Below are 12267 nucleotides of genomic sequence, written 5' to 3' on the forward strand. Positions count from 1 at the left end.
CTTAACACGTTTAAAATTTAAACTTCAAATCAATTTCATTTTTAGGTAATTAATCATCAAAAGATCATTTACCAAAACAAAGTAACAAACACAATTACCAAAAAGAAAACATTATTCAAAGCTTGAAACGTGGAACTATGGAAGTTGAAACGTCTCCGACAGTCAACCTTCAACCGTCATTCCTCTCGGGTCTCAACCTGTTGCGTCTTCTTCAACTTGCTGCGTCTTCTTCAACATTGGGAAAAGAACAGCAAAAACCAAGCAAGCAGCAAAAATCCAAAGGTAGAGACTCCTGCAATATTTCCTCTCAAAAAACGGCAAAAACTACAAGAAGTGATTTTTTTAAGTTATATTATCCATTTCTCCTATCTATTTGTTTATGGATGTAACAGTTACACATGGCTAAAGCTCTTGAGTTTTTTTTTTTTTTTTTTTTTTTTAATTTATTTTATTTTTTATAGGTTATTCTTGCCAAACATTTTATAGTTGCTTGGGACAAGCTGATAATCGGATTCGAAACCGGAAATCGGATAATGACAATTTTCAACCAGTAAGTCGGATAGTTTATCGAATCGGATAATTATCAGATATCCAGTAGAATTTCGAATTCGAATTCGGATACTTATTAAAAATGTCCGTCGAATATCGGATCGAATTCGGATAGCGAATTTTCTTATTGGATTCAGATAGTAGTGTATCCGAGCCAAATTCGATCCGTTTACGGTCCTAGCCTAGAGAGGAGAGAGAATAAAATAGAGGGATGAGGTAAAATTGGTCTTGTAAAAAACACTTGAATTAGGAAAGATTACATTGACATTTTAAATATTTGTTTAATAATAACATCATCAATTAACTTTAATCCTTAATGCTAGGGCACATTTGTAATTGCCATTTTTAAGGATGTAAATGTAATTAATTACAAATCCAGGATGTGTACCTGTAAATTATTGCTTTTGTAAGTGTGAAGGTGAAATATCATTTTTGCCCAAGAGCATGGTACTGTATAATCGTCAAAGAGACTGTACACAGGTGCAGCAGCAAAGCAACCAGGCGCACTGTACCGCTGAAAACGGGGAAACCGATATCAAGTCGCCTAAAACCTAGCGACCCGCCTAGACAAGAACTTCGGCGGGAAGATTCTTCATTCATCGCGTTCGTTCACCGCCATTCCTTACAGGAGGAGAAAGGGGTTAGTGATCAGCGAAGGCCTAACATAAAAGGGTTAGTTGATCGATCATCAATGGAAGATGAAGAGCGAGAGGGGCAGGTAGCGGTGGAGGAGGAGGAGATAGACTGTTTTGAGTGGTGGAGCTGGGGAGCTGGAACGGACGGCCAGTTGGGCACCGGCAAGCTTCAAGACGAACACCTTCCTCAATTGCTTCCCCATATCTCTTCTTCTAGGTCACGCCACATTATCTCTAAGCTTGCTTGCGGAGGTGCCCATGTGATTGCCTTATTATCCGGTACCGTAAATTCTTACTATTCCATACTGTATTTCTGTTTTAGATTATCAATGAGAAGCTTAGAGAAAAAAAGGAAAGATTTCGCCATACCAATATTGATACTCCGTACAAATGTAGATGTATAATCTTGTTCAGCATTTGAAGATACTAAAATGTCTCTCTTGATAGAACGCCTCATTGTTATTATTCACTGTAATGCCAATTACCTTTTTATGAACTCATTGCAGATGTACCTTTGCCAGGCCATGATTTCCATCCCTTTTCAATACTTTGTTAACTACGCAGCAGATGTGAATTAGAAACTTTTCGCTCCTTTGGATTTTCCGAAACATGAGGCTTACTCACCATACCTTCCCATCCAAAGCCCGAGTTTTTGTTTGGCAATCCTGCAATGATGAGGATTGTCTCTTCTCGGGGTCTAAGACAAGGTGACGCCTCCCATTTTCATTCAGAGTAATCTTATCTACCTAGAATATTAAAAAAAGGGGATGTTTTACCTCCAATGTCAGGATATACCCTCATAATTTCTGTCCACAAACTTGAACTGTGGATGCTATCAGTGAAATTTAGCTCTAAGCTGTTTCTGCTCTCTTATTTAGTCAGTTTTGTAATAACAGCTGTAAGACCACGAAAGGTACCAAATAAATAGAGTTGTCAAGGGCTTAATAGTGTGTGAAGACTCTTTCGAGTTTACAAAGGTAAATACATTCAATAGTATGGTATATGGTGTTGAAAAATATATGAAGAAAGAGTTCATAATAGTTCCTTTTTTATGAGCAAACTAGTTACCTTACATGATGTTGAAGAGTGACATGTGGTAACTGGGGTAGCGATATGGTTTAGTTGAAATGCATTCATGATATTCGGGTACCTTTGGGGATATTGAGGAATTGCATGTGGAGACTGGGGAATGATGTGTCTGCTATAAAATGGTAGAGAGATGGTTTAGTTGAATTGAGTTTGCAATAACAGGGTGCATTCCATGATACTGAGGAATTGCATGTGGAGATTAATGAGGTTGATACTGAACAGTAGAGACATGGTTCATTTGATTCATGTTCACCATATTGGGGGATGTAGTTTGATTTATGTACCCAAACTTATAAATGGACACTTCTGCAATTCAGTCTAAACTATTGTTCAGTCATCAGATTATATAAATCATGTCTTAGTTTTGTCCTTGAAGCTTCATCTTATTATAAACCATATGCTCTTTGCTTTTATTCAATTCTAGTTCTCTGAAATTCAATTAATTTTGAGGCTGAGATCTGAGGAAAATGGGAACAAAAGCTTTGTAGGGAAACTTGAATGTCCTATGATGTATTTACAGTAATCATGTAAGAATAAGTCATCCAAATTTTCATAGTTCCAATACATTTACGTGAATGACCGTGATGATGGCTTATTGAGATATAATCAAACAATTTTTAGGGTAATATTTTATGATCACTACTTTCATTGTAGACTACAGCTACAAGACTTTTTAGACTGGACTTTAATGGGTTTCATATTTCTCTTGGCTGATGGCATGAGTGTGTTTTCATTTTGTGCAGGTGGTAAGGTGCTCACTTGGGGGAGGGGCTCATCTGGCCAGCTTGGCCATGGAGAGTTGGCAAATGGCTTACTACCTAAGCCTGTAAAGTTCTTTGAGAGCTTTGTTATATCTGATATTTCTGCAGGATGGAATCACTCAGGGTTTGTTTCAGGTCCCTCCAGATACATTGGATTTTTCCATTTTCATTCAAGAATTCATTGTTAAATACTGTGTTTATAATGAGGGACAGAATAGAGAAGAAGAAAACAAGAAAAAAAATCTGAGAAAACTTAAAGTTGTAGCAGGGGAAGATGGAGAAGGACACTCATAAGAAGAAAGAGAAAAGAGGAGAGAGAAGGGGGCTGCAAACATAGAAAGCTCCACTTTTATTCATCATTTCTATTCCATCCCTTAATAAGCTGATATCATCCCTTAAATAATAGAAGAAACATACTCTAATAAGAAAACAACTATAGTAGGAGTAGGACTCTTGGCAATTTAAAGTTTACTAAAACTGATCCTACTAGGACTCCTAGCAATTTAAAACTAACGAAAGCTGATCCTAAATATCCTACCCAAACTAAAATCTGGTTATATAATTATCCCAATAAATAAATAATAGAATCCTATCTTAAACAAATATTTTATTTCCTTGCAAGCTGGACTTGGGCTCCACCAAATAGGAAGAACAATCTCCTTGGTTGTGTTGTATTGATGTTTTCCTGTCTTAAAAAAAATCATCCTCGAGTTTCATAGAAAAAAATTTGCCTCTTTCCATTGGCACCACAAAAAGGGGATTTGGCTGTAGCATTGTTTGATCACAATTACTGAGAAAAGAAATTAGGGAAAAAAAGAAAGAAAAGGAAGGGATGTAACAGACAGAAAGATCTCATAGAGGAGAAGAAAAACAGGGAACAAAGACAAGAAGGTTGAAGAGTCCGCGTGAGAGAGAAGAGATTTACTTAGGTTCGGGCTTTGATGCTAGTTAATGGGGGATAGAATAGAGAAGAAGAAAACTAGAAAGAAACCTGAGAAGACTCAGAGTTGTAGTAGGGGAATTGGGAGAAGAACACTCATAAGAAGAAGAAAAAAGGAGGGAGAAGGAGGGGCTGCAAGCATACAAGGCTCAAGCTTTAATTAATTTTCCATTCCATTCTCAATAAGTTGATTGCAAGTGTTGAAATTATAAATAAACATACTCCTATAAGAAAACAACTTATTAGGACTCTTGGCAATTTAAAACTAACTAAAACTGATCTTAAATATCCTACCCAAATTAAAATTTTGATTGCATAATTATCCCAACAAATAAATAAGAAAACCCTGCATTATATCTCAAAACTCCTATGCAGAACGGCATTGCCTGTTTTATCTACTTACAAGCTGGACTTGGGGCTCACCAAATAGGAAGAGTAATCACTTAGGATTCTATTGACGCTATTGTAGTGTGAAAAATAACTGGTTGTGTTGCATCAGTTTAGGCATAAACTTAAAACCCATAGTCATGGATATCAAGAGCTTGCTGTTACTTTGGGTTTAGATAATAATAACACTAGTTTCTGGTGGATTTTTATATCATGTTTTTTATTATCTAAACATATATTTCTGGTAGGGAATTGGAAGGTTATGATGTTTACAGTTATCGAGGTTTCTCACTTCTAATCACATCAATGCCATTTTTTGTAACATAAACGGACCCTCCAAAAATTTGGAGCTTCTCAAAGTTGAAACTAGAATTTTGCTATGCTTTGTGATGGTCTTTCAATGATTCATTAAGGAACAGATAAAGACACTGACCTAGAGCTACTGACTGCTAAATAGGGTGAATTAACTGGGAAAAAGAAAGTGGAAAAATTATATTACAATATGGTCTTAGTAAATACTTGGAACAATTTTTTCTATTTCAGTTTCTGACTTATTTTGTCTTCAGATTCAGGAGAGCTTTTTACTTGTGGTGATGGTTCATTTGGGCAGCTTGGACATGGAGATTATCTGTCACATTGCTCTCCTGTTAAAGTCCTATTTTTCAGTTCCAAGCATGTTGAACAGGTCACCTGTGGGATGCGTCATTCACTTGTATTGTTGAAAGGTGACACATAATGAATGCCTTGTCAAACATGGCATGCCCATAATTCTCTTCTTTCTCTTTACTCCAAAATTTGCTGTGTCCATGAGGTCAAGATTCTATCATGTGGAAATATTAGAATGTGGCTTTGACATTGTCACATTCTTATTTTCTGGGTAGGTCATATAGTTTTTGCTTTGTTTTGCAACACAATAAGGAACTTTCTTTATTGGATCAAGTTCCATATGATTAAAATTGGTAATGTTATGACTCCTATTTTGCCTTGTTATTCAATTAATTTGAGATTTATATTTATGGGAACAGTTGATAGTTGATATGAAAGACAAATATTTGACACTTGTTAGTGATACAGTCCATTAAAAACTTTCAACTGTGAGCTTCATTGTTGATCATGAGCCTCATCAATGATTAAATAAGGAATCTCAAGTGAGCGCAAGATTCATGCTTGTATCTTCTGTTGGGGCAGAATGACAAGAGATGGTTGGTTGCCTTGGGGATGGAAATCCTGATTAATTTGTTCTTATGGTTAATTTGGCAGACTGTATACTAGATAATTGTTTGGGAGATGGTTGTCTGTTTAGCTTTCAGTTTCTGCTTTTTAATTTGTTGCCGTGTCTGTTTGTCTTGGAATGTCAGGATCCAAAATCATGGAATCCAGAGAGGAATAACAGTCATGCTAGTCAGTCTGACATTTTGGAAGTTCTTTCAGCATTTAACCACTTTTCTCCTGCAATCTATTTTTTCTATACACAACATCCGGATTCCTCTGCGTTTTACTTGATTCAAATTTGGGGACTTTTAAATGTTGGTGGTACTGATACAGTTGATGTCTCAAAACTTGGTTTAATTCCGATGACTTTAGAAGTGCACTAACTCGAACTTTAGATAAAACTTTTTACCTCAACCTGGATGGTTTTTCTTTCTTTCTTTCTTTTTTCTCCTCTTCTTTTTTTTTTTTTGTTTTTTGGTGGAAGGCAGGGGGAGGGGGTGTTTGTTGTGCATGAAAAGAAGCTTTAAAGATTTTCAAGATAAATACTATTTCGTAAAGTTTGACCAGGCAATAATAACTATTGACAGGGACAGCATGGGCCTTTTTTCTGTGCGTCGGATTGGCATAGACTGTCCAAAAACGATGACTTAGGTAATCACGAAATGGAAAATTCATGTATGTGGTTCATGTTCCTGACCTTTTTTTCTCTTTTTTTCCCCCCCTTGCTAATGTAAAACATGCTTGTAAACGAAATGACTATAATGAGTTAATATACATGAAAGTGATTGCAGCATACTGTCAAGAAATCTAAAATAAGAAATATTGGTAAAGGTTGGTTTTTTTTTTTGTGTGTGTGTGTGTGGCTTGAGATGCATCGTATACATAAATATTAGTTGGCCATAATCAAAGAGCAAACCATCTGTTACAAGGATTGGGTTGTTAATTCCAGCCTCAAATTGCCATTATCTTCCTGTTAGTTGTTGAATCTCAAAAAACTACTTACGGGGTTTGTGTTTAGCTGCATCAAATATTGAGGTTCTGAAATACTTTGGTGCAGGCGATTCTGAACATCCAGTTTATGGATTTGGTTCAAGTAAACGTGGCCAACTTGGTTTCTCAAAGGACCGGGCCAGAACATGCAATCTTCCCCTAGCAATTTTTGGATTTGAAGATGTCAAGATTGTTAACATAAGTGCAAATGGAGATCATAGTGCAGCAATATCTGGTAGTTTTCCCCTTCTCCCTGCTTTAAATTTTTGTAGCTGTAACTCCTTTTCCTGGGAAGAAATGGCTCTTATTTCACTGCATTTGATGAGAACTTGTGACGGGCTGGTTCTCATCATCCTTATTGAACTGTTATATGGAGTGCACACATGCATCTGGTCTATCAAATTTGGGAACAATTTGGGACAGAAACCTAGAAAAGCAGACAAGACAAACTTAGCCATGTGCTCTAGCTAAAGTTTGAAAATATCATTTGTAAAAGAAAAGTATTTGATTTCGTGCATGAGGAGTATTTAGCCTTGTTTATAGGTGATTGTTTTAGATATTCCATCAATTCAACACATATGGTGCAATGGAATGGATCTTCATGTTTATTATAATCTAATACCCTTTTAGCTTGCTTTCATTTTTATGTTAAATAGCTGATAACCTTGCATCAGCTGATGGGCAGCTCTATACTTGGGGTAAAGGATTCAGTGGCTCCTCAGATGCTTGCTTCCCCCAGATTTTAGCATCACCATTTAAGGTCTTGCAAGTTGCTCTTGGATGGAATCATGCTTTAATGTTAACTGGTATATTTAATGGCCTGCATATCTATATTTTCTTGGGTTCCCAAAATATGATGGTAATTGTGCTCTACTAAATGCTCTTTGGTTCTTTGGGCAGGTGAATATGAAGTATTTATGCTTGGTGGGAAACTTCATGGGATGCTTAGTGATCCTCATACAATGAGACAAGAGAAGCATTCCACCATTCATGGCACTCCATATAGTTCCTCAAATGGCAAGTACCCTTACTTGTTTGGGCTTCTCCTTCTTCTTCTTCTTTTTTTTTTATTTTTGGGTTGGGTTGGGTAGGGGGGGAGGGTTTACCTGAATGAGGGTAATATTATCAATCCAGTTGCTTTATTAGAAACCAGCCCCTTGGGTTCCATATATAGAAGCATGCACTGTCAGTTAGTACTTATCTACTAAGTGATGCATTTCTTTTTGGACTGGAGTCCTTTGAAAAAAAAATTAGGTAATTCCTTCCGACATGCAAAATGAAGTTAGTTTACCTCATCATTGACCACTGTGAGAAAAGAAAAAGTAAAAAGAGCCCCCGGGGGGCGGGGGTGTTACTGTTTAGTGAATTCCCAAATACAGTTGAATTACATCCAGTCATAGACCTGACTTGGGAAATTCAAGGTTAGATTCTTAAACATATGTTTTTTTGTGATGATATTATTTTGGCAAATGAAACCAAAGGTGGGAGCCAAACAATTTTAAGATTAGTAGAATAAATGCAGAGTATATGTTTTGCAACTTTAGCAAGACACTACTGAAATTAAGGTGGTGAAATTGATGATTGGGAGATGCTGCAAAGTGAAAATTTTGTTACCTAGGTTCAACTATAAATAAAGGAGGAGAAAATAGAGGATGATGTTTCACAAAGTACCTTTTTTTTTTTTGGGGGGGGGGGGGGGGGGGGGGTTTGAAATGCAAGTATATAAAAGTACAACATCTCATCCGGTGTCCCATCCCCACTCCCAAACACTATGATTCAGGAGACAAAGACTGCATGGATCAATTACCTAGTTTTGGTTCTGCAACCATTCAATTCACAAGCAGACTGTATAAAACATATTTGGTGTAAATCATCTAGAACATGATTTTCTTCTCGTCACTACCAATTATCCGTTTTGGTTTACTGAGTGGTTATGATACTGGAAAATATTGATCTGAACAGAAAGTTTTGAGGAAGCCACCCCACAGAAAGTTTCTGGTCTTGATGGCATGAAAGTCATAAGCATTTCAGCAGGAGCTGAGCACTCTGCCCTAGCTACAGGCAAGTCAGTTTTTCTTCTTTTTAACGAACTGCAGGTGGAGTCATGCTGATTGCTGTAGCTTGATCATTGTATACTTTGATTGCAGGGAATGGAGTTATAATGACATGGGGCTGGGGTGAGCATGGACAGCTAGGCTTGGGTAATACCCTTGATGAAACCAGGCCCCAAATGGTTAACCTAGGTGGCCTTCCAAATGGAGGCGGACAATGCTATGTTTACTGTGGAAGTGGTTTTACATTTACCACCAGAGCCATTCACATACTTTCTCTAGGTGATTGTTATTCTACATAAAAAGTAGTTCATTGTAATTCTCTGGTACCCATCTGACATCTGATTCTATGCATTTAAATTAGTAATGGAATAGGTGACCCTAAAAAAAAGAAAAAAAATGAGTGATGGAACAAACCTGCTCCCTAAGAGAATGTAGTTCCATTTCAAGAAGTTTTCCTTGCAGTTTGCTATGAGATGTATCTCTTACAACTTACTTCTGTTGTGCCGATCTGGATTAGTCTATGTCAAAATTAGGATTCCAATTCAATCAAAACCGTCATTTGCATTCACGTTTCTTTTACTTCGTTTTATGAGCATGGCATGCACCCTTATGATAGTCTTTACATTCTCAAACCCTGCTTAACAGACATTGATGATTCTGAAATTTAAGCAGGGGATTTTGGAGCTTACCCAACCACAGAATGCAAAGGAGGATAGCCTTCTAGGTTTGTTGGTTTCTGAACCGAAGGTGACATTTTATTGGGACTCACTTTCACACATTTTTTTTTGGTAAAGTCACTTTCACACATTTCTTGGTGTATAACTGGTAGGTGTCAATTTGGTATGAAAATCATATACTGAAACTGAAACTGACCTTATAAAATCATACCATTCCAAACTGTTTCAAAAAGTAGTACGGTTTCTAATTCAGGAATTCAGCATGATATCGGTTTCTGGTGCCATATCGATAGTCTGTATTGAACCGTACCCGTACCGTTTATATATTGTACACATGTCGTTTTGTATTCATACTATTTCTGACCACACTTCGTTGGAAATCGTGCCCGGTTGCGTAGATAATGGCGGCGTCGGTGGGGTGTCCGGCCATGCGCGATTCCCTCGTTCTTGGCTTTGCGTGTGCGTGCCCTGTGCTCTGCGCCCTGCGCAGACCGTTTGCCTGGTTCGTCTGGGACGACCATTTACATCTTCATCTCTAAGTGGTAGAAATTATTCTTACACGCAGCATAACTTCTTCACTTAATAATGTACATCTCACGGCTCTGACTCTTAAGAAAAACTATAATAAAGTTCTTCACCATAGGAAATGCTGCACAACTTGTGACCTAGTCAAACACTCCTGGAGACTGATGGAAGACTATTTCGACTCTTCGAAAATCAAAGACTCCAACAAACAAGGAAGCAGATCTCATTAGATGGAATTCTCCAAATGAAGGTTGGTTCAAAATAAACATAGATATAACAAGCTTCAAAGATAATCACGATTCACGACTTCAATAGAGTTGGATATGGAGGTCTGATTCATGATCATAAAAGAAGGATCTTGTTTTGTTTCCATGAAGGTTGTGCACATCAATCTTCTAAAGTAGCAAAGGCCATGACAAAAAAAAAGGCTGAAAGAAAGCTTTAAGTTGGGCAATAGACATAGGGTAACTAACCTGATAATCAAAGGTGATAACTGGAACGCTATTGATCTCATAATTCACACAGATAGAGATCCTTGTTGGAAAATGAAACTATGATTCAAAATTGTCACCATATGGTCCATATCTCCCTTCAATTTAATTTGTTAGTCTTCCAGCATACAAGATGAAAAGGCAATAGCATAGTAGATCGCTTGGCATCCAAAAGAACATGCTCCCAACATTCTCTATTCTGTCATGCAGCTCATGCTACCCCTCTTCTGGTTTGGTGTCTTTTGTTTGATAACTTTGGTTGCAAACTTGAACTTGGCTTTAAATTTAAATAAATCCCTATGGGTTTTTAAAAAAATTAAAATTTGATGAGATGTCTTTTCATGTAATGAACAAAGTCACAGCAAGCTTGTTAACTTGTAAATGGGAATCCAATCGACATCGAGTCAATTCAATGTTTGAATATCTCATGTGATACACTATTGTTCACTCTAGCTTATTATGCTTTGGTAAACGGTTCACTATAGTTTATGAACCTTTATATAAAGTAGCATTGATATTGATCCTTCATTTATCCCATCTAATGGAGTCTTTGTCATTTATATTTAAATACCCAATTAAGAGGATTAATTACGTGATATCATCATCAAGTGGCAAACAGAGTTGGCCGTTGGAAGGGCATCTCAAAAACCCTAGAATATTTTTAGTATCGTTTATGGGATTGGATAACCATTTCAAAGAAGCCAATGCATGTGGATTATTCCACAATTAGGATTTCATAACCATATCATTTAAGATTGTTTGATTTAGTGGAAGCTATGGTCTTGGTGTGCTAGAAAGCATCAAACAATGTTGCGATAAGAGGTTTTTTTTTTTTTTTTTTAAGTTGTCCAATCCGATGATCAAGCAATCTATACTCCAAATCATGCAAAAGGAAAAGTATAAACCCGCACTTCGTGGATTGGTAGTGCATTTGGCATTCTTGTACCTATATTCCTGACCTAACATTATCTACCTAAACTCCACCAAAAAAAAAGAAGAAGATGAAGAAGAGAAAAAAAACATTTTCAAATTGTAGGCTTACTACTTGTCCCTATGTAAATGCACTTCTGATGCAGTGGTGGCAATCTTTTGTATAAAGACAGTAAAACCAATGAGGTTTTCACTTTGAGCTTCTATGGCTCATTTCCACTTTCCCTAGGTGAAATAAGACATTTCACCCCCTTCTTAAATAAGAGTGCATGTCACCTTATTATGTGAATCTTGCACTTGTATACGCTACGCAACATACAAAATTGCTATCATATCCTTAAGGGAAAATTTCAGTCTTACCCCTTGAGTTAATCCTTAATATTAGTGCTGCCACTCAGAGTTACCCAATTCAATTATTAGTTAGACTCCCTATGACTAACATTGTTAGTTAGTTTTTTTATCCATTTCTAGTATTACCCTCATATCCCAAGTTTAAAAATGGTACTCCTGAACCATATCTCCAAAGTTTGGTGAGAAATTACAATTGATAAAGGAAACAGTCATAGAAAGTAAAGAGAGATAAAGAAACAAGTACATTTAACTACGACTCTTCAAGGGATGACTTTAACTTTAACATTTGACTTAGGAAGTGGCAGTGAAAATTTTCCAACCCTTACTTTCTTTTTTGATTAATAATTTCCCTATCCTTAATGAAGTAAATAATATGATTCATGTAGATTCCTTGCATGGGCTTGATTGACCTGAAGATTAGTGGAGTACTATTTTGGTTACTTTTCCTAGTATCCGTTGCTAAATCTTTGTTTTGGTGACAGTTACAGAAAAACCGTCCGGAAAACTCCATATATGGCGACGGTTACAAAAATTAGTGTCGCCAATTTTTTTTTTTCCGGTACTGACTACACCATCGGTATAGGATCTCCTGCCTTTCAATTCCAGTATACTCTGATGAGCTTTATTTGAAAGTGATGTATTAGAGCATTAAGGATGCCACCTGGATCATAAATTT

At 36.8% G+C, this 12267-nt stretch overlaps 1 protein-coding gene across 1 annotated transcript; it reads left to right on the forward strand.

Moving 5' to 3' along the window:
• The first annotated feature begins 1032 nt into the window (after positions 1-1032).
• Positions 1033-9650, forward strand: LOC149021082 (Regulator of chromosome condensation (RCC1) family protein). Its single transcript, XM_089149344.1, has 9 exons — positions 1033-1463; positions 3017-3169; positions 4928-5086; positions 6631-6798; positions 7238-7369; positions 7464-7580; positions 8526-8624; positions 8711-8896; positions 9290-9650. The coding sequence occupies exons 1-9, from the start codon at positions 1241-1243 to the stop codon at positions 9331-9333; spliced, it is 1281 nt and encodes a 426-aa protein (XP_089005470.1). The 5' UTR covers positions 1033-1240; the 3' UTR covers positions 9334-9650.
• The last annotated feature ends 2617 nt before the right edge of the window (positions 9651-12267 follow it).

The sequence above is a fragment of the Hakea prostrata genome, chromosome 3 (assembly GCF_041222555.1).
Source record: "Hakea prostrata isolate BN-2017 chromosome 3, UWA_Hpros_2, whole genome shotgun sequence".
Lineage (NCBI taxonomy): Eukaryota > Viridiplantae > Streptophyta > Magnoliopsida > Proteales > Proteaceae > Hakea > Hakea prostrata.

Bases quoted from the DNA above. Each gene is read 5' to 3' on its own strand.
- LOC149021082 (XM_089149344.1), top strand. From the start codon at position 1,241: ATGGAAGATGAAGAGCGAGAGGGGCAGGTAGCGGTGGAGGAGGAGGAG. The intron at 3,170-4,927 runs GTCCCTCCAGAT...TTTTGTCTTCAG, and splicing joins TCACTCAGGGTTTGTTTCAG to ATTCAGGAGAGCTTTTTACT. The intron at 8,897-9,289 runs GTGATTGTTATT...AAATTTAAGCAG, and splicing joins CATTCACATACTTTCTCTAG to GGGATTTTGGAGCTTACCCA.